The sequence below is a fragment of the Rhinolophus ferrumequinum genome, chromosome 7 (assembly GCF_004115265.2).
Source record: "Rhinolophus ferrumequinum isolate MPI-CBG mRhiFer1 chromosome 7, mRhiFer1_v1.p, whole genome shotgun sequence".
In the NCBI taxonomy this organism is placed as follows: domain Eukaryota; kingdom Metazoa; phylum Chordata; class Mammalia; order Chiroptera; family Rhinolophidae; genus Rhinolophus; species Rhinolophus ferrumequinum.
The window spans coordinates 75,503,263-75,531,255 of NC_046290.1; the positions used below are offsets into that span (position 1 = coordinate 75,503,263).

Genomic DNA, 27,993 nt, shown 5'->3' on the forward strand with positions numbered 1-27,993 from the left:
CCCCCCAGAGGGCATTTATTAAAAAAGAATTTGCCCTTTTTCCCCCAAATATTCTTTCAAACAAAAAGGAACCAAGAGAGACACCTAAAACGCCTGTCAAATTATTGCTTTTCTTTCTCGAAGTTAGGCAGGCGAGGCTACCAAAAGGAAGGGATTTGGTAAGTAAATTACAGTTTTGTGATTGCTCCCGTTACAGTGACTGCGTTGTCCGTGAGTGCCAGCCAATGAGACGTGAGTCTCTTATACTCTCTCTGGTAGCATTCACTCAACCTACAATGCTGAAGAAGAAAGCCACACTGAAGACACAAGGAAAACAAGTCAATCCAGTCTAGAGAACAACATTCAGGGAAACAGAGTACCAACACCTTCTTAGAACATGGAAATAAAAAATAACTCCATCAGAGCTACCTCGCCAAGGAGCATGTTGAAAGTCCAAAATAGCACCATTCATCAGTGTCTCAGGTCCTGTGGCAGCATCTCGGTCACTTACCACAAGGAAACAATGAGTTTCAAACTACTTCTATACATCAAAAGAGTACATGGATAAAATATAGAGATATACAGACAATTGATGAACATAAACTACTAGACTCGTTACATCTAAATGAAAAAAAAAAAAATTGGGGACTCTCAGCCTCTGCAAGGAGCAGTCGGGAGCTGTGTGAGTGACAAGGCAGGAGTGGACCGGTTGTGTGAGAGCAGTGGGAGTTTGAGTTGTGGAAGACATCGTCGTAGAGAACCAGGCCTGAAGGCCCACCTGTAAGGGTTGTAAACGTGGATTCACAGTGTGAAATTCTGAGCGTTTTCACTTGAGTCAGAATGGTTAAAAACTGGTTTGATGATACCTATATGTCCACTGTAAATTCTCTAAAGCAAGGCTCAGAGTCCCATAGTTTCTTCTTATACTTGATGATTTACACAGAAAAAAATCCCATATATGATACCATGACCTCATCAATACCCATACACCGTATGTTATACAAATGGAGGTGTTACGATTAAAAAGAGTGGAGGTAACTGATTCTGGGGCAGTGGAGTTCATTGCTGCCAAGTGGAGTCAGGGAGGCAGCCTCGGTCTCATCATTCTTCTTGCGGTTCACTTCCTTTGGGACAGGAAGTCTTCCCTGAAAAGCGGGTGTACCCAGAGACACACAGACGGACACACACAAAAGAGAGACACACTTAGTCATGCTTCTGAAACCATTTGAAAATTTTTGCCTCTCCCTCCCGCCTTTTATCCTTGAACTCCCAATGTTTTGCAAACAGAGTTTACATATTAAACACAGTTCGCCTGAATGTAAATATTAGGTCTGTGGGGGCATGAAGTAATTAAACACTAGTTGCCTTGGCTTCAGTGGAATCAAGTGCTTCTCTAATGGCTGCACCCAGCCAGGTGGGAGGCAGCATTCCCCAAGAGTCAGGTTTCTGAGGACCGTTTCTAGTACCAGATAGAGCCTGACATGAGGCCGGCTGAGAGGTGCTCATAGGAGTATTAATACATTTTTTTTTTAAAGAGTTCAATAGCCATGGTAGAGTAGGGTAATTATTTGCTAATATCAAATAAAAATATTTAAAAGCATATCACAACTCGCACAAATGTAATTTATGGATGGTTTATTCTGTAAGCACTGGCATAGTCCAGTGTGGGCCTTACGATCAGAACTGGAAACCAAAGGTGGGAGCATTTGGGAGGGAAATAGTGTGGGGCTGGAGGACCGAGTTGCAGGAAACAGGAGGACAGTGTGAAACTAAGGCCAGAAGAGAGAGATTCAGCTAGTTTGGACTGACAGGGGACATTCTAAGTCTCTCCTCACTATCCTGATGAGTGAGGGTTTTGTGTTTCTGACTAGAATTAGCCAACCGCAATGTGATTGAAAATCTGGTCTAGCACCCATGGGGAGAAGCTCTCCATCGTCACCAAACAGCAAGAGGATAGGACAAAGAAGCCCATTTGGCAAGGGATAATATCAAATAGCGGTCTTACTTTACCACAAATAGATTGTATGTCCCGATCAGATATGAAAATAGTGATCTCTTTTAGACAAACCATTAATTACCGAAGTTTTCTTGGTAAAAACTACCCATTGTTGCTATAAAAGATCTTTTTTTCCTCCCTGAGGTCACATGTTCTAACAGGATATTTATAATAAGCTAATTTGACTGAATGTAAGTTCTTGGATTACAGTGATAATCTTGCATTGTGAACTGTAAATGATTACATTTGAATTTCTTTTTAAGAATTCAGAAATCAGGAACTTCCAAACAACTTGAAATTGAATAAATGTTTTCAGCAGCCACAGGGTGAACTAAACGTAACAGATTAATTCAACTTTAAAAGGCTTATTTACTGTATAGATTTTTCATATTAAACATCCGGTGCGTCTAAATTTTCTGTTTAAAAACCACAGATCTTGACAACATTTTTAACAACATTTTTAGGATGTATATAAAATCCACTCAGTATGTACTTTTAACGTTCCAGTCTTAGACTGTGATTTAGAGGTTGTTTTGGTACCATTAAATACCAACAGGACCAAACCAGAAAATTAAATTAAAATACAACTCATTACTCACACACACTTAAGGATCTAGATAAATTTCTAAGAGCATGATATCGGGCATTTCCTTTCAGCTGTGAAAATAATTTCCATCTTGAAATTTTGGCATGCAATCCCAAGATAAAAAAACAGAAAGAAACAAAGAAAGAAAGAAATCCACTGCAATCCTGGTGACTTTAGAATGTTTGCTCTTCCTCCCCCGTCAACCAGTTAATATGGTTTAAAATATGACAAACTTAGGTTTTGAACAAGTGAAGAAGTCAATGGCTGGTAATTGTCACAGGCCCAGGAAGGGAAATGAAAATTTCACAAACATTATTTCACATTATTTCACTCAACAAGTACACTCCGTACATGACTGGACTTAAAACCGCTAACTTCAGTTCAGACTTACTCTGCTCAAAAGTGAATGTATAGAACCGTAGTCTGTATCTAGTATATAGGTCTCAGTCTTCCTAATCTTTTACCTCCATGGAAAATACACAGCCAAATGAAATGAAGAGCGCAATGGGATCCGGGTAATTTGGGAAGCGGTTATTTCCAGAAAAAACCGGTAAAGGAGATTATTTCACATTAGAATTTACCATTTTCACTATTTTTTTCTCTCTTTTGAGCCTCCCCAACATTCGAATCTTCATTTGTTATTTACGTTCAGAGTGCTTACTATGGTTGGAGTGCTCTATTAGGTTTTGAACCTATGAAGAGTAAAACAAAGACAGAAACCCCCCCAAAAAACAGTCCCTGCCCATTCTACCCTTAATGAACTAGCTGTGTGAGAGACAACCAAGTACAACCGGACAATGACAAGATAATAGCATAACTCATGCAGAGAGGTGTGCCACTGAAGCAGCCTGAGGGGCCATAACCCAACCAGCCTGTGGGGAGGGAACTCCTGGATAAAGTTGTGCGCATCCTCCCTTTAGTGGCTGGAGTCTGGAATCTACTAGATTTCAATCCCTACCTCCTGTCCCTCTTTTTTTTTTCTTTCTTTTTTTTAAAGAATAACGTCTTTCTGCCCCCACTGAAGGCATTTTAGGTTTCTGCAGCAAGGAGAGGAGGCATTTTCAAGAGAGGATACAATGATGCCCCATTTCTCCAGAAGTGAGACCTTATAAGAATTCAGAAAGTAATCGTGTCTTCCTCTATCATCCAGCACATAACGGTCCCTAGAGGACGGAGTAATCGAGAAGGCTGGAGGAAGGGGAACAGATGAGTCCAGCAGCTCCCACAGACGTTCTGCCGGATGCGCCTACAGCTGAGCTACGTCAGGTTGCATGGCGCTCTCTGCTGATGACTCAATAATGTGTCTTGGACCAAGTAAGTCAAAATTATGTTTCTTATGGTTATGCAAAGATGTGCTTTTCCAGAAGGAAACTGCTGGAAATCAGACAAATATATTACATGTTTAAGATAATATTCACACATTTAGAGAGGAAAGAACTTAAAATAACAGACGATCTGAATCGCAGGATCCATTGTGCCAACCCCCTGGAGCACAGCTCATTGTAGGCAAGGCCTCCAACCTGGTGGCTTTCCCAGAAGAAAGGGAGGCACCACTGACCTCGTTGAGGAATTTGCCTAGTCTTGCCCCTCTGATCGATGTCACCAGTGTCAAAGAGAGGATCTCCTGACACCTGATTGGAAAGACTACAATCTCCCGTGCCCCTTCCATGATCACGTCTTACCCTCGGCCCCTGAGGTGGCTCAGTAAAGAATGTCTAGAGTTATACTGCTGATGCTGGTGGTATGCTGGTGGTGACATGGTGGGGTGTGGGTGTATTTAGAGCAAAGCTCCAGAATTGAAGCTCACTTCAACTCTACAAGACCAGTGCAAGTCTAGTTCAGGCAGGGCAAAATCATTTTGTTCACCTCCTTCCTTCCCCGCCAATGATTTCAACCTTAACGTTCAGAAAATTTTCTGAAAAATTAAAAGTGATTTAGAACTGTTTTCGTTTCAGTGCAAACTGCCAGTTGACACAATCTCTTGAAATTCTGCTGATCAGTAAAAGGTAGAGAATTGCTGAAATCATTTAGTGCAAATAAGAGAATTTTTCAAACACTGAAATAGCAGGACTAGCTGGGAAAGCCTCATCATTGGTCAATTGCACATATGAAACTTCTAAATGTTAATTTTATTTTCAATGGACTCTATACTTATTAACTGTAAAATCAGTAGGTCATGGTAAAAAGTACCATCCTCCTGCTTCAGATCAAATGATATTTACCCTAACAGGCAAGATCCAAAGGTATCTACAGTAAAAACTGGTAAATGTTTTTTTCATTTTTTTAAAGAAATGGTACTTAAATCTAAAATGTAAATTTTACAAATTCTCTTAAGGCAGAGAAGTGTCATACCTAAGATTCTTCATCAGAACAATGAAGGCATGTTTATAGAAAATATTTTTAGGCCTAAAAATTAAAAGAAAGAAATATAACAGTTTTTTCTGTTTTGTTTCATGGGTAATCTTATCAGACATTCAGGCATTGTTACCGTGTTTCCTCGAAAATAAGACCGGGTCTTACATTAATTTTTGCTCCAAAAGACACATTAGGGCTTATGTTCAGGGGATATCATCCTGAAAAATCATGCTAGGGCTTATTTTCTGGTTAGGTCTTATTTTCGGGGACACACGGTACCAGACAAAACTGTCATCACCTTATCCTTTTCAGGTATCTTTTTGTTTGAGCATATTTATCTACCCAGGAAGGGAACAAACAAATTAAAAACCCGTAAAATGTACACTGGTTCCATGATGCTTAAATGAAAATTTGCTTTGGACTTGTCAAGAAAGGAATATAATGTAAACTTTGAGAGTCATAGGACTTTTTTTTTTGGTATATGTTATTTTAAAGGTCATAATAGTAATAGATTAATGTATTATTTTAGTAGACTATAATGGATATTAAAACGAAAAATGAGTAACTCTGGTTTTAAAAAAATGCTTCTAAATTAAAAAACCAAAAAATTAACAAAATAGCAGCTCTGAGGATCTTACCTTAGGGAGCCTTCCCTCCATTTCCTTGTTTGGAAATGGTTCTTGACTGACCCAGACAGAGAGTTCTGGGTAATAAACCTGTAAGAGACACAAAAGCACACACATTCAGATTATAAACAGAGTCCACTCTGAAACCACATGCAATCAGCTTAACCAGCTCAGTTCTCCTCAACAGTCACTTACTTCCTGATTGCAACTCAGAGCACTGGGGAGGCCATCAACTCTTTCAGGCTGTTAGTGTGCTTCTGAATATCTGCTGTACTCAGGAGAGTTGTAGCTCAAAGTCTCCCAAGACCAAGTCCCATAGAGCAGAGATATCGACCAATGTTATCTTTAGTACACCCAGTGGCAGCTTCATGGCATGACTGACTGAACAAAGTAAGGCACTGAGGAGGCCTAACTTTCACAGCAACGTATGGTAAGTATCCTTGCAAAATTCCATGTTTATGAGATAAATGTGCCATGCACCTATCAGACAGTCTTAGGGGTTATCCCGCGATCATTTATTAGAAGGCTCAAAATTATGCACAAAGCATAAGGAGGAAAGGAAGAAGCGGCTTGCATTCTCTCCAGGTCCATGTAGCCACTGAGAAAGGGGCAAGAAGATGGGGAGCATCACTATGAATGATTCAGAGACTACTAGCTGATGAATTTAGGGGCGGTGGCAGGGGTGGGATGAGGTGGAGAGTGTGAGTCAAACTGAGTAACTCTTCTTTAAATATACAAAGAGTTATTATCATAAGAAGTTCGCTGACCAGCTGTTCTCCGGCTCCAGTAAAGACAGAAGTACGGGATTAGAACTTAAATCACAACTACAGATTTAGGTCAGCTATAAGAAAGAACTTGGCATGAGAACTGTTAAATTACTGAAAGATTGTAGAGAGGAAAAAATGTGAAATCTTCTTTAAGAAATTTAGAAACAGAATCTAACAACCTTATTCAGGGCTAATTCATATTGGATACAGCCCTGCTTGAAGGATGATGAGGAAATTAGGTAAGATTCCCTCCAGATCTGATTCTCTAAATGCTATAAATAAGCCTCACATTTAATAAATACTATTAAGAATCACACCTCATTCATAGGTTAAAAAACAGACTTACATGCTGTTTTTGCTTTGGGAGGCGCGAGCTGTGGTAGCCTAATCACTGGACTAACTGCAATATTTTCAATGTCCCAGTCAATTCATTTGGTCCAGGGCTCTGAGGCAGGAAAGGTGGGTGGCTGTGGTGATCCTTAGGATAATCTAACAGTAACTTTGCTCTACTCCAGTAACATTTATGGCACATCCCGTTTTACAGAGCAATTTTGCATACCTTACCTAATTTATCCTGATGATAAGCCTGTGAATAGGTCTTATCATTACAGAGATGAGAAAACTGAAATGCCAAAGGTTACCCGACTTGTCCAAAGTCACATAGTCAGTGTAGGATAGGACTTGAACTCAAACCGGGTTTCCAGATTCTAAACTTCAGTTCTTCCCAATATTCCCAACGCTCTCGAATTATCCCAGAATGCACATTGCCTACCACCTCTCTTTCGAAATCACACAGGTCCACAGCCACCACACACATGTAAGTCTTAAATGTCTGAGAGCTCATCCTGCAAGAACTGGACCTATTTTCTGACTTTGTTGTGGGTCTGCTGTCTCGGCCATGTGCTTGCGCCAACCCCAGCCTCCCCACATTTGCTCAGCTTCCCCCTCCTCTGACCAGATTCTTGTGGGAGTATTCTACCATCTGCCTTGCTTGGGATAAACAGTCACCCTTGACATTCCCTTTAACCAGGGATGGGGGAAGAAAACAAAACCGCCATCTAAAATACAGGCTTAAAACAAAGTCACAGCACACAAAATCCCAGTTTGGGCTTCCTTTTAGAGACCATAACTTGGGATCGACTGTAAATTCACTTAATATAAATAGATATAAAGTGGTTACGTTTCTGCATTACTACTTTAAAAAGCATGCTTCGAGTACCATTAAAAATATTACGCTTAGTGAGACATAAAGTTCCACTGTAATCCAAAACACTGATAAAAATACATGTAAAAACTGAGTAGGCACATGGATGCAATGAAAAGCAAGATCAAGTAAACGTCGCTCTGTCTGTGTTCTTGTGATTTTCTGATAGTCTGTTTTTAACCAATTCACACTGCTCTAGCATTTAACTTCTAAGTTCAAAGCATCAATACAAAAGCCACCCAAGTCTGATTTATAGGAAAAAAACAGCTTGCCGCTCAGAAATTATTATACTTATTATTCTTACAATTTGTTTTTCCAAGAGCTTTCCTTTTTTTTTAAAGAAAAACAGTGATTTTTTTGCCAAAGTACTCAGGAACACAAGTATCTGAAAGCAAAACCCACGACTGAGGAAACTTCCCCACCTACCTCAAATTTGTTCTTTTGAAACACATTAATTTAGCCACAGACTTGCCAAGGGCATTTCTAATGAGGCATTTTTTAGTGCTTGAATCATAAAGTAGTCATTGTATACTTTAGGAAAAATAAATGTCACTTTGGCCTTGTGATAAATTCTTCCAGTCTCTTTCAGAATCAGAACTTCAAGCCAAAAAAATGGCAGGAATAGAGGAGTCTCAGTTACATTCTTAAAACCTCTATGGCTGGTGTCTAAGAACTCCGCGTATCACTGGACCTGGACTCTAAAGGAGATATTTAAACTTCTTTTTCTGGTTTTGGAAAAAGGTGGTAGTTTATTGGAAATACATGCTACCTACATTGCAGCTTTGTTCTTTCTTACACCTGTGGTGTATTGAGACTCTAAAATGAAGGACTTAAAAGAAATATGACAATTACTACTCTTGCTCTCAAGTAATTCAGAATACCTTTGTCCACGCATGCATTCACCATGAGTTTGTGAATAATCTCCAATGTGCTGGACACTGTTAGGTTCTGGGACTTGCAAGAAGAGAAATACAGTTCTTGCCTTCTAGGAACTCAAATTTGAGGTGGGGGTGAGGGGAGACAGGGGTAACAGACCCTCTGAAATGTCGTTTTAAAAGTGTGTGCCACAGGCTGAATTGTGTGTGTCTCTCCCCCACAACCCACCGCTCAATTCATGTGTTGAAGTTCTAACCCCTAGTACCTCAGAAGGTGATTATATTGGGAAATAGAGTCTTTAAAGAGTTGATAACGTTAAAATGAGGTCATGAGGATAGGCCCTAATCCAAAGACTGGTGTCCTTATAAAAAGAGGAAATGAGGACACACACACACACACACACACACACACACACACACGGAGGCAAGACGTTGTGAAGAAACAAGAGGTCCATCTACAACCCAAGGAGCGGCCTCAGAAGAAACTAACCCTCTCAACACCGTGACCTCAGACTTCTAGACTCCAGAATTGTGAGCAAATAAACTTCTATTGTTTAAACCACCTAACCTAGTCTGTGGTACTTTGTTTTGACAGCCCTAGCAAACTAATCCAGTGTGCTTTACGTACAATTAAAAAAAAAGAAAAAAAGGCATGTATAGGTTATGTCAAATGTAATAGTTGCTGGAACATGCATCAACAGACTAAAAAACAAATTAAAACACCCAACATTTAGCAAAACAACCAGGAGCATGGCCATCAGAGGAAATGGGGGTGGCAGAGCAGATCTGGGAGCGATCCCACAAGCTGTGACTCCACATGGGATTACCTCAGAACTCTTGTTTTATTAAACCAGCAAGCCAAAGTATGCCTTGATCTTCACAAGAGAAGCAGGTGTCCTCTAAACACCGTCTTCCATATATAACGTAAGCATCGGTTTGTTGTTGCTCAAGTAAAATCCTCAACACCCTCTAGAACACTGTTCTTCCAGAAGTCAGAAATCAGAGAAGCAAGCTATACCCTCAGCAACTAAGAACACACGAATGTTTGTGAAAATACAGAGGGGAAGGAAAATTTTGTTGTTTTAAATTGCAGAACATGCCGAGGTTTTGCTTGAATGCTGGGAAAGGTTGAGTGTCTATGCTTGTCACAGAATATTATCATCAGTTAATGTGCCTTTTTCTACAATGCTACATTTATCTCACTGACAACTATGTTTAAAAACAATAGAACTGACATGAAGAACCACACTGGATTACATACATACACTAATTATGATAGATATAAATATTTAAATATCCACGAGCAACTCTTAGGTGAAACCAATTTTTTGCTTTCAAGTATATACATTTAAACCCACTATATATTTAAATCCAGTTTTATGGTGAAAATGAACTATTTCTTACTGATTCTCTTAAATGTATTTGATGATTGGGTATCTAAGTTTCAACTGTCTATCACAGCATGCAATGCTCAAGGTTTTGTCTTTTTAAATCACTCTTTCTTTCTTTCTTGGTTTGTTTTACTCTGGACAATGCATCATAAAAAATAACTTCATTTTTTAAGTCCATAAGGTAATTAGCTTGCCACTGATCATTACTTGGTATCCAAAGTAGAAAAATACTATGTGGGGAAATCAGAGACCACTCCTGCAAGGTCCTAAAAAACATACAAACTAGATTATCCCTCACTTTTCATTTCAAAACTTGCTATTTATTTTCCAGTAGTATGGTCCACATACAGAATCAATATAATTGACTTATTTCCTATCACTACTATTATACTGCATCTACAATTTGAATTATTTCCATTGACTACCTGTTTCTAAATTTGTATTTTCCTCTGTTTGTTGACAATATTTCTTTGAGGAGACTGTGAGAATGATCCTCAAAGCAAAGTCATGGCTTTATTCAGAGCCTAAGTACATTGCATGCATATATGCTGCTTAACTGGTTAACATACCTTCTCCGAAACCTGCTATGAAGCGGTTGTGTGGTTTGCTTATTAACGACCCCAATTACAATAGTATTTTCTATCTTTAGTGGAGTTCTATGTGCTTAAAGAACGCACACATGGCCCTTTTATGACTTAACAAGGATAGACACCAACCAATTAGGAAACCGGACAAGGGTAGCAGGTGTCCAACCTGCATAATTAATTCTTTGAGCAGCAAAGGAGTATATTTCATAGTCTCTCTACCAATTAAACAGTGTGTGTGTGTGTGTGTGTGTGTGTGTGTGTGTGTGTGTGTGTGTCTGCACATGTACAGGTTCTATTCTGCCTAATTAGATGGGAAGTTGTGGAACCTAGTACCATAATACAAGGGGAATATACATGCATATACACACACTTCATTTCTGCAAATGCCCTTTGAAGTGGTGCTATTAAGAATCTCCCTCAGTAGCCACTCTGCTCCCAGGTGTTGCTGGTCCTGTGAGAGGACAGAATGTAAACTGAAACCATAAATGAGTTAGAGGGATAATCTTCTCTGAACAGCATTACATCAACGATTAGATGCTGCCAAAAGATGATGCACCATCTCTCTAGAGACCAAGTCTAAGAGATCTGCCTAACCCTGTGAATGCTGCTTGGAGATGAAGCACACAGTGAAGGAAATGCATAGCAACTATAACAGAAGACAAAAAGATAAGCATGCAGAACATTGAGCGATTCAGATAATGTACATAACCTCTGCACATTCCGGAAAAAAGAATAAAAGTGTTAACTGGTGCCTAAATTGGCAAATATTCTGGTTTGGGACATAGGAGAAACATGCAGAGACCTAATTTAAATACACACACACACACACACAGAGATTGAGAGAGAGAGAGAGAGAGAGAGAGAAGAGAGAGAGAGAGAAGCTGCCTGTGGTAACAATGGGTAATTACAGAGAAAGCATTACAAACACTCAGGTGCACATGCCCTCCTGCCAGAAAGGAAAGGATGGTCTTTTAGGGCAGTGCTGCATTACAACACCTGCTGACACTCTGCTTTGCTGTGGCCTGACAGGTTTTTAACCTGTAGAAATGGGTTCAATGGGGAAGACAGTGATAGCTCAGAAACTGGATAAGCCTTTGCTGGCATTAGCTTTGCTTTGGGCGCATATGTCCACTCCGGGCACAGAAAATGTCCACATGTTATTAACATTATATAGCAGATTATGTTACCGCCCAGCATTACATGTGAGGCAGGCAAAAGATTTGTAATTCTTCGCTTTGTGAGGTCGGGCGTCTGAAACAGGCTGTGTAGACTTTAATAGTGGAACCCTCTAAATTCACACTGCTCATTGCAAGGCCATCTTGAGAGGCGTCTGATGAATATGTGGGAACCTGACAGCTGTGGAGTTTTATTTCTAAATTTCAATCAGGCAGAGAAAGGAAAAGGAAATCTCCTGGCAACAAAATGAAAGTATTTACATGTGCAGTTAATCGTCAGCACAAAGAGCTTTCACAGTCACTCTGCTCCAACAATATAACATTCTGCTTGTTGGGCTGCTGAGTCTTTTAAAATTTGATTTTTAAGAATAATAGCAAAGATTTTTCAAGAGGAGCAATGAATCGGGGCAGGAGAAAACCACAAAAGGTTAAAAATATTATCCAACTCTGCCTTTTCACCACTCTTTAAAACAGCTGGGGTTTGGTGAGTTTTCAGGGCTTGAATGGAGCACGGCTGAAGCAGAGTGCAGCAAGCAGCTCGGTAATTCCAGAATGGTGAACACAGAGGTTAGTGGCAAGTCCTGCGCTGAGCAAACTCCTCCTCTCATCCCAGCCTCATTGCCTTCCAAGAGGAACATGCTTAGCACAAAGCAATCCACCTAAAGACTCCATAAATCCAAAAAAGGGAGTCACTGATCGAGGAATTCTCAGATTTCTGCCAAGAAACCCTCCCCTGGGCTGGAGGTCAGCCTGGTGCAGGAATCAGAGCCAAACTGCGGACTGGACTCAAGGAATAAAGTTCAACACTTCAAATCTTGACTTTTAATGGGAGATTTTTCTTTTCAGTGATTGAAGACAAAACAAAGTACAAAGAGCTGATAACAGCCCAAAGTAAACCAGAAGAAAAAGTACAAGAATAAAGCTTGGAAACAAGTCTCGTAAGGGATATCTAAGAAGAGGTTTTCCAAACAAAGGGAAAAAATAAAACAGCTTTTTAAAGCTCTGGTTGGAGATTAAGCAGTTTGTGAATGAACAATAAAAAGTAAAGGCCACAAAACAAGATACTTGCTCTTTTCAGAAAAGAAAAAAAAAAAATACTGGCCTCTGTTAACCAGCAGGGAAAAAAAAAAAGGCCCCTCAGGCATTTAAGCACAGCATAAGTTTTTCCTTACTCCCATGACCTCAACAAATATGTTAATAAAATCTTTTACCTCCCTGGAGTGGAACCAGAGTAAATATTTACTTAACACATCTGAAATCTAAGTCTGGATCACCTTATTCCCTTATATAAATTGAATTTTATTTGTAATCAAGAGATTAACAACACTACATTTTGCAATTTTTCTCCTACATTTAAGGTGAAAGAAAAGCAGGAAAGAAAGGAAGAAAACTATATTGTGCCCCCATGCACCAAACAGCAGTTTTGAGTTTTTGAATGGTATTCTCTGCCATAAATGCTGAGAGAAATACTGTTTGTATTTCTCTCAATACTAGACATCTGGAGTTGGCAGGACTTTTTCCAAGTACATTCCAAGGTTAATAAGAAACATCTAGACTTGCTTTATTAGCTGGTTTGAATAATTTTAGGTATGCTGGGTTTCACCTTCAAATAACTATAAGAAGTCTGATTTCTACTCATGAGAATACTATTTTTTTCTTTCCTCTTGCCCAAAATTTACTGTGCTGTCCATTAAAATCTTATGAAAATTTTCACTAACTACATGGAAGAAGTCTTCAAAAATCAGATTTCTTAAAGCCCTCAATCAAAGGCTAGTGAGGTAAGTATTTATTTATCTAGACACAAGGATTTTGGATTTTTCGTGGTCTGGGTAGGATGATGAGATAACCAGTTCCTATTGAGAAGTTTGTGGACATTTCAAAGTATTCCTCTGGCTGACATGCGAAAGACTGAGCTTTCCAGAAAGTGTGCATTTTCCCCCTAAGTGCTCATACCAAAAGAAACTAATCACTCTTTCCATCAATGCACCCTCTTCAGCTGCCAGCTGCAAACCCCTCTGCATTTAGCAAAAGTCATTTCACATTTTGATGCTTGTCTTGCACTGTCTCAGTCATTTAAAGACTGATATCTCTTCTACAGCAAACAGCATCATAACAGATCACCGAATTTGGAGGGCAAGTGGTTTCTATTGTGGGAGAATGTAATTAAAACTGGTTTAAATCAGAGGCTAGTTGGTTATTCCATAAGAAGTTTGGCTTTAAAAAAGGTACAGTATAGCCAGATCTGTGTAAGTGATTGGGTCACAAAGAGGCCACTGAAAGGCTTCCAATAAACTGTCCTCTATGAAAACGGGCAGAAACTGCAAGTACAAAAGGAATAGAATAGGATTAGGATAAACGTGCCCCTACACCACCTGGATGTTCAATCCCACCGCGGGGAGCATGCTCCAGTGTAAGAGACGGCTTCTAATCAGGGCTCAGCCTGGTAATACCGTGGGAAGCAGAGGACCTAAGTGGTGGCCACCAACCCAAATCAATAACATGTTTCAGGGCTGGGAGTCACGGAAGAAATAAATACCTCAAGAATTGTGAAGATAATTGCAAAAGGAATGCCAAATTAGGAGGCTAAGTTCCCTGGAAAAAAGGATCACATACTCTAATTGACAAGCAAAAGATAGTAATGGAAACTCAGACCTTCAGTCCAAGTCCTGACTGCGTTCTCCAACAGGAGAATACTTCGATCTCTTCTTTTTTTGTCTTTCTTCCATTGTAAACCAATCATCAAAACTATACTAGTCCAAAGGAAGAGAGCTATGAGCAATACAGGGGGCTCTTTGGAACCCACACAGGCAGAGTATGTAAATTTGGGGACCCATAGTTTTCTGTGGGAAAGCATATAGAGTTTATTATAATGTTTTTTTGTTTGTTTTTTTAATTTTAGGCATGGTTTTTAGGTGGACTTATTTAATCTTCAGTGTTGTTTCAAGAATAAAATGCATAAATATTTGTAAAGTGACGGCAACAGGGTCAGGCACATAAGTAAGTGGAGCTGGTTAGCTGTCATCATCATCCTCCTCACCATTCTACAGATGAGAACGCTGAGGGAGAGCAGTCAGGGAGCCCGCCCAAGGTCACAAAAACCAAGAACTGGGGAAAACAAGATGCAAACCCAGCCTCTCCTCTCACAGAACACAGTCTGTCAATATCAACCTTCCCCGCTGCTGTTTCCCCAAAGCCACCTGGAGTGCTGGGCCCTGTTTTCAATGCCCCAAGTAGTTGTGGGGCGTCTCTGCTTAGGACCCTGGTGATGAAATTTAGATGGGATTTCCGACACCTACCGTCAAGAGTAATTTTCTCAAAAATATCTGTTGCTCTGCTGCCTATGTTTCTAATAAATAGCTGCCCTTCAAAAATAACTTACCTAAAAAAACCAAGTTGCACTGTTTGAGGGCACAGGGGGTTTGCTCTCCAGTGTCCACGAGTTCTACATCCAGTGGTTAAGGAAAGACTGCTCTTAGAGCAGCCACTTTGGCTTGGTTACATTAGGACATTGGATCTAATTAAGCCCAAGCAACACTGCTCATCCCAGTTTTGTCTTTTTGCCATTCTCCCCGGAAGGAAATGTTCAGCACAGTACAAATATCTGTTAATCACTGCAGCTAATTACAAAGGCCATTTGCTGAGAAACCAAATTGTTTTACTATAACCCCCAACTGAACGCTCCAACAACTTCGCCGACGGCCTAGCAATGGACAGTCTCATTCAGAAGATCTTTCTCTCATCAGAGGCATCTGAAACATGTTCACTGTAAGTTTGCTTTTCAAAATTCAGTCAACTTACAAACAACTGTTTCGTTAAAGGAGAATTAAGAACTTATCTTTATCAATGATCTATAGATACACAAACCATACACTACACAAAAACATAAAGTGATCCGAGTTGAAAAGGAAGAACATAAACACTTATTACACTAGAGAGGCAGTGTGTAAACTACTAAGAATGGTAATTTAGAAAGAAAAATGAGTTTGACCTGACACCCTTTGGGAAGTTTAATAAAAGTAGTCGAAATATAGACAGTTCTAAAGACAGAACAATGGAAAAACAGAGATGGGGTAACTAGCCAATTATTAGTTATTACTATCGTGAAGGTACCAAACTGCAAATAACAAGGTGAGTCGTATTTGATCCTCAGATTACATGTAGAGCACTGCATTCGATCACAGCCAAAGTTGTAATGTCCCTCTGGCTTTGTCTAAACAACATAAGACCAGCTGATCAATTTAGTCAAAATTCACATTAATTATCAGATGAATTATTTCTATGATGTCAAAGAACAAATTTAATTGAATTTCTGATTGAATTGATTGTGACAGTGTAGACAGTTAAGCCTCAGATAATAAAATTAAAGTTAAAAAAGCAGTCCTCATGAAAAGAAAAAAGAATAGGCTTAATGAAGATGAAATGAAAAGATGTGGAGACTTGGCTCGCAGACCTGGGTAACAAGATCAGAACAATTTAAGATTCTATTATCAAGAAGTGAACAAAATATCCAAGGCCAGGACATTTCATGATGTATAATTAGACCCAAGTCTCCACTGGGTAGTATGAAATGGACACTCAGTTACGGTCCAGAGTATCCAGATGTCACAAACAGTACAATCCAGGTAATTCAGGATAAAAATTAGGAAGATGAGAAGGGCTCCGAGAAGATATGGGCAGAATTTCTGATGCTGTATTAATTAAATTGGTCAGGCATATAATCTCAACTATGCAAACAATGAATCAAGAAATATTTACTAAGTACTTACTTTCTGTGAATTATTGAATATTTGGTAGGCAACTTTCAATCCAATAGAATGAACATCTTATCAAAGAGTATGTCCCACTAATTTGGGCTGGAAGTGCCAAAGTTGCTAAGACACATTTTTTTCAAAAATTATTTTTAGAATTAAGCCACCATATCCTGGGACATCTGTTCAGGAAAGGAGTGGGCTGGCTAGTTCATTAATTCATCTTTTCAAATTCAAATTCTTCTAACCACTCAACTGGAAGTCCCTGATATTGCCCATTTCAAAAAGGGGGTCCATTTCCTGCACAGTATTCATTCCGTCAGCCAGTGTTAACTGAGTCCCTAAAATACAGCAGGCACGAGGCTAAGTGTTCAACTTAGTGGGTGCTGCCATACCCACACCCACACGCACCGAGATTCAGCAACTGCCTGGCAAATGTGCAAAGAACAGACCTTCAGGTCATGGTCCCAATAAGCCCTTTGGGTAACTTTCACTACCATGACTTCGTGAAGGGTGTGAAACAGTATGACTTGGGAAAGTACTTAATAACAATCCCTTACTTGGATCATAGGTATCTTAATCAATAGGTTTTATCCATCTAACTATTGACTAGTTTTTCCTTGACAGTTCTGAATGTTGGTTGCCAAAGACGCAGTATCTTCTCCTAATATCTACTTTTTCCTGTCCAAAAACAGGCTCTGGGTCTGACACTGACTTTATCCAATAAAAGCGTCCTCAAAATGCCTGCACCCGTTTTAAACACAACTCGTGCAGATTTCTCCCTCTTCAGCCAGTGGACTACAGTACTTTTCCCTGCTGGAATGGTATCAAACACAATTCAGACAGGAAGGCTGTTACCTGCCCCAGTCATCAAAGGACAGTGGTGTGTGATGGTGATCTGAGTAAGGGCCGCAGTGGAGAAGGGAGAAGAGCGAGAACTGGGCAACCACGCCAAAACTTGTGTGCACATTATGAATCTCCCTCTTGTTTTAATTACTTACTGGTGTGAGTCTTTTTACTGGCAACGACTATTCAGCTATTCTCCCTTTCTTTCCAATCAATGGTTCTGGTTCCCAATTTCAGCTTAAAAGGGGCAAACAGACCTTCCTTTCATTGGCCACATTCTCTTATGTATCTCCTCCCTCTCCTTTCTGAATACGACTTGCATTTGTATTTTAGTCTATGATAGTAAGGATGAACACTGAAAAACCAGTCTACAATCAAAGGTTTTAAAAAAAAAAACCTCTATCGAGATAATCCTAACACTTAAATCAAAACGCTTAGACTGGAAACCCTTCAAAAGTAGTAACAGGCAATGATTTTACTTATGAAGATTTCATTACCTTGTGAAACCAGAGCAGATTACGCTCCACTGTCAGGAGTGCCTCAAGCGGATTCCTGCGAGACAAACTGCGCGGAACTGCTGGGAAAACACCCTTCGTGACCTAGTGAATGAAGGTGCTCCACAGTCAACGTTTCAGATGTGTGCATTGACCCTAAAATGAGATTCCTCTTTCAGCAGACCATACCAGACTAACTTTCGGGACTCTCTCAGGACCTCTTCTGTGTAAACAAGTGTAAAGGAAGGGAACATAGAATTAGGCGTTGTTTCCCTAGCTTAGATTTCACCTCACTCTCCCCACCCCTTTACCTCCCTAACATTGAGCCTCCTTAAATGTTCAGTGAAAGGGACTTTTCAGTAGTAAATTCAAAATCTGTGTGTTTTTATGTATTTTATCATCAGAACTGTCACAAATCTGCAAAGTGTTGGGCTGTTACTAGTTGTAAATAAATCTCAAAGTAAGTCACCTGGTTCTGCCCAGAAAAATAACAGATCCCCAAGTATCCACGACCATTGACTCTTATATTTATTCCACAGACATGTATTGATCACCAACAATGTGCCAGATCCTGGACAGGTATTGGAGCAGCTGTCAGACTGATTCATGGATATGGGATCCGTTCCGAGGTCGCATTAGAGCATGGAATGAAGGTTAGGATTTCCTTCCACTATGTAGAAAGAGAACACCAATCGACTTCACTAGCTGTTCTGAAGCTCCCTCTCAATGATGAAACTTTTCCACATCTAAATTCACCAGTCAGCTGATAGAGGAAAAGGAGCAAGAAGAGGCACGACAGCTTCAACTGCTACCAAAGAGAGGAATGACGCTGAGTTACTAGGACTCAATGGTCTTGTTTCAATTTTCCAATCTTGGAGGGTTGAAAAATGCTGCAGAAATAAGGCAGCTACAGGTAGAATGTTGTAAGTGTGATGAGTGCACAGAGGAGTATGACATTATTCCTGCTGGACGTACTGGGGTGAGTTTCATAAAGGAGTTGTCACTGAAATGCAGTCTGGAAGAATGACTTTATTTTGTCAGGAGGAGCATTCTTTCTAGGACTGAGTAAGCAGAGCCACAGAAGGAGGGACTCCTGGGGCACGTTAGAATAACAAGTGGCCTGCTTCCTCTAAGAAAATATATTCCATCGTGGCTAGAAATAAAGCATTAGTTCACATAGTTCCTGGCATGGCTGCCTGACCACAAAAATTAAATTTATGAAGGTCTAAACACAGCAGTTGAAAAAACATTATTTGAAAGTATGAGGTGGGAGTAGGCAGAAAGCATTCAAGGAGCAATGCTTACCTATGTCACTTTTATTGAGAGACTCGGTGATAAGTCAACCTCATCTGATGGGGCTAAAAGAGCTCATGAAAGCACTTCATGCTGAAAATCTCACAGCAGATGCATTCTAAGGTAGGAGGCTGTGCTGTATCCAGAAGAAATTCTAGAAAAATCCTTCTTATTCTTGGCTTTCCCCCAACTTTTGCATACTACGTGATGAAATTCCCTCTTAGATGGTCACCAGACTATTGACTAAACCAGTAATAGCCCGTAGGCCTCAAATTGTAAACAATTTTATTACGGTGGTGTAAACGTTGGCTTGAATTTTGAATAAGTATGTCTGGCTGATCAGAAAGAAGTCTAGAGTGAGAACCAGCTGGATACTTGTGGTTGCAACTGATTAGCACACGGCGAGCCTCATAGAAGAGAAGCGTGGTATCCACTTTTGGGCAATTCACACAGCAGCAACACCCTCTCTGGCCAAGCAGATACCTTTGAAATGCTGGGATTGGTCGATGGAAGTGCTGCCACTTTCTCCAAAGAAAGAGGTTACGTGTGCTCCCTTCTTCTTTCCCAATTCTTTCTACCTAGTGACCTTCCTTCTTTCCACCACTCCACCCAGGCCCAAGGGCGGTGAGAGGCAGCAATCAAGTCAGCTTCCATTTCACCAGAAGAAATAGGTGAGTGTGTGTGCTCGTCCTTGTTGGGCACATTCACAAGGCAAAGAACCTGATGCAGGTTGGAACCTGAGTGAGAGCGCGCTCAGGCTGCCTCCAAGAGGCCCGCTCGGTGGCTTCTCACCGCGCAGCACATCCAGTCCTTGACATCTAGGTCTAGTGTGTGAGGTCCGTCCTTGACAGCACAGGGGCCCGACAGGGACAACCACATTCCCTGCTGTAGTAAACATGTATCATGCTCACGCTTGCAAGCATACCTTTCTAACGTATGCCCTTTTACTGGAATACACTTCTCTCTTATCTAAATCTACCCGAATATTCTTAATTCTTCACCCACTCAGTCTTTCTTAAGAACTGGTGCTAAGCCCCAGGGATAAAAAGCTTAGGAAAGCATAGCACCTGCTCTCAAGGAGCAAACAGTCCACTTCTAGGTTTCAGATTTTGTGCCAACTCCAATCACTCATGCATTGTGCATTATATTGAGGATTTTGAAATCATATTCAGGCTGAATAATAATGACTGTTGAGGCTGATTAGTAATGCCTGCCACAGGTGTAGCAGGAGTCAGTAGGGGCATGTATGCCATATATTTGCCATCACTGGGTCTAGCTTAATTTCTACCTCCTTAAAAATTCCCCTTACAATCCCCAGACCTCAATGATGCACTCTTCCGCACCTTACAATTTAGCACTAGATTATACTGTATTACATTATTTACATTATTAAGTCTGTCATGAATGTTAGTCTTCCTACCACAACTAGAATATGAATCCACTGAGGGCATAGGCCAAGTGTGTCCTTTCCATAATGCAAAGAACTAAGCGCAAATAAAATGATCCAAAAGCGAAAACCCAAAAACCTTTTTCAACTTGACAATAGATGCATACTCTTATTGCTGACTCTTGTCAGTCTCTTCAATAATTTCAGACATGGCACCGTTTGTTCTTGGGATCATTTTCATAGTATCTCAGAATCAGGTGATACTGGAAATAAGTGAGTGCTTGAAAGTTCTCATGCTGGGAGCAAAGTTCCTCCTGGACCCCAGAGGGGATTGTTATGAAGGCAGGAACAGTTGCTGTGAGTGAGCTTCGAGTACCACAGCTGGAGCAAACACAGAGAGCTAGCATCTCACCAGGTTGCTCAGAGTGTGGCACAGAAAGCTGGCAAAGGTGAGTAGTCGAAAGCCGCTCTTTTTTGGCAAGCGGCTTTATGGCTTAAGCCCCGTTTTTTCTTCTGTTAATAAATTGTGGAAAATAACTTTGTGTGAAAACTAAAATACATTCACTTCAACTTCTTAGATCTTTAGAAGAAGGTAAGGATGCACATTAATTCTAGTTCACCAAAACTTAACATGATTAAGCCGTTAAGGATGAATTTTAAAAGTCCAACTTAATAGATATTAGCATGCACAGACCGAATAGTTACTGAGTTTCTAACATATATTTAATACTTTATTAAGCACTGTGTATGAATTTTATAAACCTTCCGGCTGCTTACAATATAGTTGGTCAATGAAAAAAAAGCATGTGATTCAACTAACAAATAATGAGGAGAATATAATCTAGTGTTATACCCAGGTTAATACCAAGCCATTGTTACTAATAACTGAACTGATATTTAGAATTTAATTGAGAGCCATGTTAATACTTAAATCCCAAACCATTAGAGCTGTTAATACTTGTCATGCACTAGCAGACCAATTTCAGGATCATTGCTATTTTTTAAACCACTGAAAGGAGAAATTCTGGAAGCTGTCCCTAGGTCAAAATACATCTAGAAATATCCATTTCAGATAAAGTTAGATCCAATAAACAGTATTTTTATCAACCCTAATTTCTACAGCTGTGGCTGAGATTTATGGTTAACCTGTTTTCCAGTTCAAAGCAAAGAAGTTTCAAACTGGAATCTTTTAATGTATCTTGATCAACCAAACATAGTCTAAGCATATTCAATACATTTTCCTCTGGTATGTTCTAACTGGATTTGCTGATAAAATTTCCTTGTTCCTAGTCTTTGGCTGGATAACAAAGGAATTATTCAAGTAATTCAGGCAAATTCTTCCCACTCCGATATCATTCCAGCAACATTTTAAATAACGAAGATGAATCAGACAAAAATCAAGGTTTTTTTTTTTTTAAGCGTAATTATTCAGATAATTATCTCAACCCTTCATTTCACTTTGCCTGTGAGGATAAGGCCTTAAAAGACTTTCCAGCCAGAAACAACACTAAGAAAAATCTGTGCAAGTCCAAGGAAGTCCCAGCATTTCACTGTCAGGCTCCTCAGTCAGTCCAATGCAGATAAATACTGAATCAACTAATCATCTGGAGGTTACTCGGATTAGTAAAGTATTCATATTTTAGGAGTCTATTGTCCTATTTTAGAAGTATTCATCTTAAGATTTACAATAAAGTGAATGCCTTCAGTGTATTTTTGATGATCTGATTTACATACACGTTCTTAAGGACTGTATTGGGTTTAACTAAGAATGATACTCTGAATAGCTGTTTATTTCACAATTTCTGCTCAAATACCTTCTCCTGCCTGAATTACTTATTCAGCTCAAAAGGAAGCTGGACTGGGGTTAAATCCAGATAGACCATCCCTACTGTCCCAATTCGCCAAACAATTCCCAATTCTCCCCCTTACAGTGTGCTGAAAGGGTTGCTGAAAGAGAAGACAGTCCCATATAAAATTACCCTCCTAGGTAGCCTTCAGCATCTCCCCAATCACAACTCACTGTGAGCAACTTGTCAATTTACATTACCAGTGGGACCACAGCCCTCCTCAATCTTTGTCTTTTTCTTTAAACAGGAAAACCTTATGTTAATGGAGAGATTATTCAAAGAGTCTCCTTGTAAACCCATGAATGCCACTTCACAGACTACAGAAAGCAGAGCTCCATGAACCATACAATGGAGTCAACTCATCTTTTTAAAAAGCTCAGCATCAGCCTTAGAGAGAACTTAAATTGTTCCAATTCCTAGGTCTCTGTTAAAACATAATGAGCCCGTGCTTTGCGCCACTGTCAGTCCATGGCACCCACATACACAGAGGCAAGTTTACTGCACAGAGCGTAAACATGTTGAAAATCAGGACTTAACCTTGACAATGGATTAAATAATTCATTTTTCCAAAGTATTCAATAAGACCATCTGTGCATTCTGAAGTGTTTTCTTCTCACTGACTTATCTAAAGCCAAGTACTTTTAAAATAAAACACCTAAGTAAATACCAAAGACTCATATAAAATATAATCTTAGAAATTAAAACTTAGCAAAAAGCCAAATATAAATTAAAGAAATGCTGAAGATCTCTGTAGACTCAAATATTTTGTTAATTGCACTTAAAAAATAAGGGCCACTCAAAAAAGGCATGCTTACTAAAAAATTTTAAAAGTTAGGGAATGAGTTATTGAAAAGAACATTCTATTGAACCAAGACATGGCAAATTATACTCACAAAACTTTTAACACTTCTCCTAAATTGTACAACCCGAGGTGCATTATAATCTATGTAAATGGCACTGCCTGGAGTTGTGCACAAAAGGTCCTATACAGCATACACTGTGATTAGCGCCTCCTAGAGTTAACAAAGTGATTTTTTTGTTGTTGGTTTTTGTGATAAGGCAAAAGACACTCTAGGATTCATGAGTGACTTCAAATTATTGTTGTGAAACATCATTTTAGGGTATGTAAAATATCTAGATATTGAATCACTCTGTTTTGAATTCTGGAGTCTACCAGTTAATTTCTTTTACTGGAACGAGCCGATTTTAAATTTGTGTTTGGAATAAGCTCTTTATTAAACAGGCTAACTACACTGAAATTAGATCGCCTTTAGTTTTTTAAATTATGTAAATGGAATAACATGTTTAACAGAAAGGGCATGTTTATATATTTTCTAGAGGTGGCCAGGTGTTAAGTCTACTGCATCCTTAGCAATAGTTTCTATTGCATGCAGGCGAAGGCTTTAAGTAAGTGAGTTACAGATCAGCAAAGCAATTTGTGTTAATTAAGGAAAACAATAATTTCATTTTGCCAAAAAGGCAAAAGAAAAAGAGGCGGTGCAAAACACCTCTAATAATAGTTGAAAAAAAAACAATCAAAACTTTTTTTTTTACATTAATATGTGCAAAAATTTCTAAGAGCTCGGATCTCCCGGAATAAGAGAATTGCTAGAAAGTTACTTGGAATCACCCACAGACAATAACTGTCGGTGGTTTCATTTCAGGCAATGGGCTTGTGCCAAAAGGGATTGACATCTTGATGAAAGGATCACCAAAAAGTTGTGAGACTTTTTCCATGAGGAAAAATCTTTCCAAGAGCAACAAATTGTGATTTCTCTTTCTGCCACCATACATAAACGACAACTGTAAGAAATTAACAACATGTAATAATAATTCAAATTTGCTCTTCTGCATTCAAATCGTTCCAACTTTCATTCTCGGCTTTGGCACACGTTTGCTTTCCGCAAAGCTCATTCCACCACTACTACAGAAACATGATATTTACTCTCTGAGCTTGATCTATAGGGGTAATTTTGGCAGGATCAGCAGTCAAATTCATGTTTAACCAAAGTGGTCACCTGACATATGAGAACATACATGAAACTTCATGGTCTGTCTATGGTGACACAAAGAGTAAGATTCTGGAATAAAGAGCTAGAAGGCAAGGTGATGTGGCCAGTCACAGTAAAAGATAATTAAATAAACAGAACTACTTTGCAGTAGTTCATTTTATTACCATCCTGGAACTCTATGACAATAGCTAATTAGGAATTTAATATGAAGTTAGGAACCATTTGCACAAAACCCATTAATCAGTTTAATTTTCTGTTCACCCCTTTTGTTCTTCTACCTCAAGTTCCTCAGTTTGATCATTATCAAAGTCCAAACAAAAGCTATTTTGTTTAGTGCTTTGTCCCACCTGTTGAAATGACAGGTGAGGCATACACAAAAAATAAAGAGCCTACTTGTTAATAGGATTCAAGCTGAACTCACTTAATTGCTTCTGATTCATTTTTCTCCTTGCAAGCTTGGGTTGTTCTCAAAGAAAACACCAAGTATATCAGATTCAATTGATTCATTAAATTCCACCCTCGTTTCAAAAAGGAAAAACTAAATTTGGAAATTACACATTCTTAGTGGCAAAGAGGTGTTTAAAGAATATAAACATCTGCTGTAGGACATGCTGTACTTCTCTGAAAAGTTTCATGACATTTCTATTTTATTTTTTTTCAGTTCGACTTTTTTCCAAAGAGGAAATTTTTCATAGAAGATTAATACAATTATTCAGCTGCATTTAAGGTATATTTCATCTATTTCTTTCTTTAATTAGGCATCAAACACTAAACTGCTTTCTCTGTGGATCATGTCTGTCAGAAATCGTTATATTTTCATTTAGAGGATAACATAATTGACTCCTAAAACTGAGTAGATGTCTCTCATAAATGAAGGCTATAAATCAACAAAAAATAATGCCAATTATATTTGAGATACAATAGAGTATATTCATATAAAAGTCCATGCTCTTCATATATTGTTTTTAAGGATAGCAGATACTACAACAGTGTGATTAGCTGGACACAGACTCCCACTTTTTGGATAAGTTCTGATTATCTCTAAATACTCATTGCTTTGTTTGATCCCTTCTGCTCATCCTTTCCATGCATGTCACAATACATCACTCTTCTTAAAGAACAGAACGGTTTCTGTATTTGAACTAAATAAATCTTCACTTCTAAAAAAGCAATTTCAGTTTTCAATTCAAAATGACTGAAAATCAAAAGATCTAATTCACCACATCCAATTCATATAAATTACTGCAAAGCTCCCACAAAGGAGACAGAACCTTTTAAAGGTCAGATGAGGTAGGAACAATGGAGGGTTGAGGCAGGATGAAGGTAGGTGGTTGATATTTATATGGAATAAAGACTGATAAGAAGCTACTGAGAATCTTCTCTGATGACCAATTCTTACCATTTTGAGAATCGTAACAGTCTTGGCCTTGCACCCTCCCTTCTCTTCAGTCCAGGGAGACCAACCTGCAAAATATGTTTAAGTACAGTAGACAAATTGCCTTACCACAGGTCAGCAAATGAAAAATGCCTGCTTAGAGGTTACAGATAAATATTCATTTTCTGTGGTTAAGATAAGTTACATGCAAATTATTGTTATCACTGGGGCTTTGGAAAGAGCTTTCTAAGCGGTCTATATGCTTAAATAGGGGACAAAGGAATCCTTGATACCTGGCTTTGCAGATTCCTGGGCTATTCTTAGTGTTTGGTTCATTTTTAAATTGCAGTTCAAAAGGTTTAGCAACTTAAAAGTAGAACCAAGTGATAAAAATAGATTGTTTTCTGGCTGCTCTTTGTTCCCAGACATACTACTGGCAGTATATTTGCAATCAAGACAGCAGAATAGGAATCAGCCTTCCACCGTGTAGTGTAATGCCTCAGAGTGGATATTTTTGGAAATGGCACTGCATTACATAACCTTCCGTGTTAAAAAAAAAAAAAAAAGAAAAACAAAAAACTACACTGGGGGTGGGGGGGAGTCAGGAATATACACCATTATGCCCTTCTCCCTAAACCAAATCAACATCAATGTACACGCTGCAGTGATTTTCCTCTCAACCTTTATGTGATCAGAACACAGTTCTTTTGTTAACATAAGTTATGACAAAAATTAAGATGAATGGAGAAACTAAAAGTTCTCCTAAAGGGTATCATAAGCTCTTAGGCTTTTCCTATAATGTTATTATAAACATATAAACGCAAATCAGATTATTATCATCACCAAGCAAAAAGCAGTCATTTATTTTTAAGCTTTCCCTCCCACCCCCAAAGTTCAACTGCTTTATAAGAAAATGCAGAAAAAAAGTGTTGCAAGATTGAATGCCTGAAAAGACCCTTGGCGGCAGCAGCAGCTTTGAAAGAGTAATAAAGTGTAAAAAGATGGAGGGACACAAATTCGTTTAATAAAAGGGCAGGGGGGCGAGGGTGCATGCACCAAAGTGCATTTAATGTAAAGAAACAAAACAGTTCCTACCAATGCTTTATGAGCAAGAAGAGCAAAAATTAACCACACCAACAAGCAAAAAACCCCACCCCTTCCCCCAAAGAATTCTCCCTCTTAACTTGTGTATTTTTTTTTTAAGCCAAAGTTAAATTGCAGCTTTAATGCAGCAGGATCAACATGCCAGAATTTCTCCCAGGTACACGCTTCAGCTCTTTAAAATTTCGAGGGAAGAAGCATGAACTCTGCAGTGTTGAAGGGTCCATCCAGCTAAGAGCAAAAGCAAGGAATCAACACAAAAGAGAAAGCAGCGCTCCCGGCCGGGGATGGGAATGGCATATACTTACAGACAAAAGCCCCGCTCCCTGTTCACTCTCTCCTCTCTACACCTGAAACACAAATGTGGATGAAAAAGGGCATCATGCTAGAAAGACAGCTGGGGGAGGGGGAAGAAGAGGGAGGGGGAGGGGGGAAAGGGGTGGAGGAAGAGGAGGGGGAAGGGGAAACAAAACCCAAACCGGCTTCACTTCCAAGAAGTGCAGCCTTGGAAAAAGGAGGGGAAGGTCTCCCTGCCTCGTGCTCTTCTAGAGTGTGTGTCTCTCTTTCTTTAAGAGAGTGTCTCTCTCTCTCTGTCTCTCTCTCTCCCTCTCTCTCTCCTGCTAGTGTGCTAGTGAACAATGAGCTAATTCTGATGGGGCTGGCACGGCGCCAGCGCCCCAGCCTTGCTGCCACTGTGCTGCCGCGGTGGAGCCAGACTGCTTACTCTGCAGGAATCGGCGACTCGGGGCCCCATCGGCTAGCAGCCAAGGCGCGCGCGCGCCCCGGCACCCCGCACCACTGGCGCCCCGCACGCTGCGCTGCCCCCTCTGAGCCCGCCGGGCCCCCGGGGGACAAAGGGGCCCACAGCTCGGCGCGCCGCCCCGGCCCCGCCCCCGGAGCACGGCGCGCACACACCCAGCCCTGCCTCTCCCGCCCCCGGCGGGCTTCTCCGCCTCGACGTGCGGTTGCTTTTCAGACAAATAAGGAGGCGGAGTAGGCGGTTTGGGGGTGCGCCAAGCATGAAGGCGGCCAGGGCGCTGCACAGCCCGGCGGCCAGCCAGGGCCGAGGGGAGAGGCGGCGCGGCCCGTACTGTAATAATAAACCTGCGGCAGAGGGCATCTGAGGGAAAGAGGACGGCGACGGGCTGCAGCCGCCTTCCCTTTTATGTGCCTGTCCTGAGCGAAGCAGAAAATGGTGCCCGCGGTAGCGGCAGCCGCACAGGCACAGAGGCACACAAAGGGCCGGCTCCGCACGCCTTTGCGCGCAGCCCGGGGTGGGCCCACCGCCCCCCCGCCCCCCCGAGTACGCGCGCCCGCTCCCGCCCGCGAAGAAGAGCAGGACCCAAGCA

General features: G+C 40.2%; 1 protein-coding gene across 4 annotated transcripts; it reads right to left on the minus strand.

Moving 5' to 3' along the window:
* NREP (neuronal regeneration related protein) lies at positions 1–27,458 on the minus strand. Of its 4 annotated transcripts, none has more exons than XM_033110757.1 (5): positions 27,369–27,458; positions 26,953–26,994; positions 25,568–25,632; positions 5,555–5,632; positions 1–1,124 (listed from the first exon to the last, which is right to left on the minus strand). In XM_033110757.1, the coding sequence occupies exons 3-5, from the start codon at positions 25,568–25,570 to the stop codon at positions 999–1,001; spliced, it is 207 nt and encodes a 68-aa protein (XP_032966648.1). In that variant the 5' UTR covers positions 25,571–25,632; positions 26,953–26,994; positions 27,369–27,458; the 3' UTR covers positions 1–998. The 4 variants fall into 4 exon arrangements, with proteins under 4 accessions (XP_032966648.1, XP_032966647.1, XP_032966646.1 ...); XM_033110756.1 differs by lacking the exon at positions 27,369–27,458 and adding an exon at positions 27,179–27,362; XM_033110755.1 differs by lacking the exon at positions 27,369–27,458 and having other exon boundaries at positions 26,953–27,128.
* Positions 27,459–27,993: the final 535 nt, after the last annotated feature.

Bases quoted from the DNA above. Each gene is read 5' to 3' on its own strand.
- NREP (XM_033110754.1), bottom strand. From the start codon at position 25,972: ATGTCTGGGAACAAAGAGCAGCCAGAAAACAATCTATTTTTATCACTT. The intron at 5,633-25,567 runs GTAAGAATTGGT...TGTCTCTTACAG, and splicing joins CTGTTACGATTCTCAAAATG to GTTTATTACCCAGAACTCTC. The intron at 1,125-5,554 runs GTAAGATCCTCA...CCCGCTTTTCAG, and splicing joins TGGAGGGAAGGCTCCCTAAG to GGAAGACTTCCTGTCCCAAA.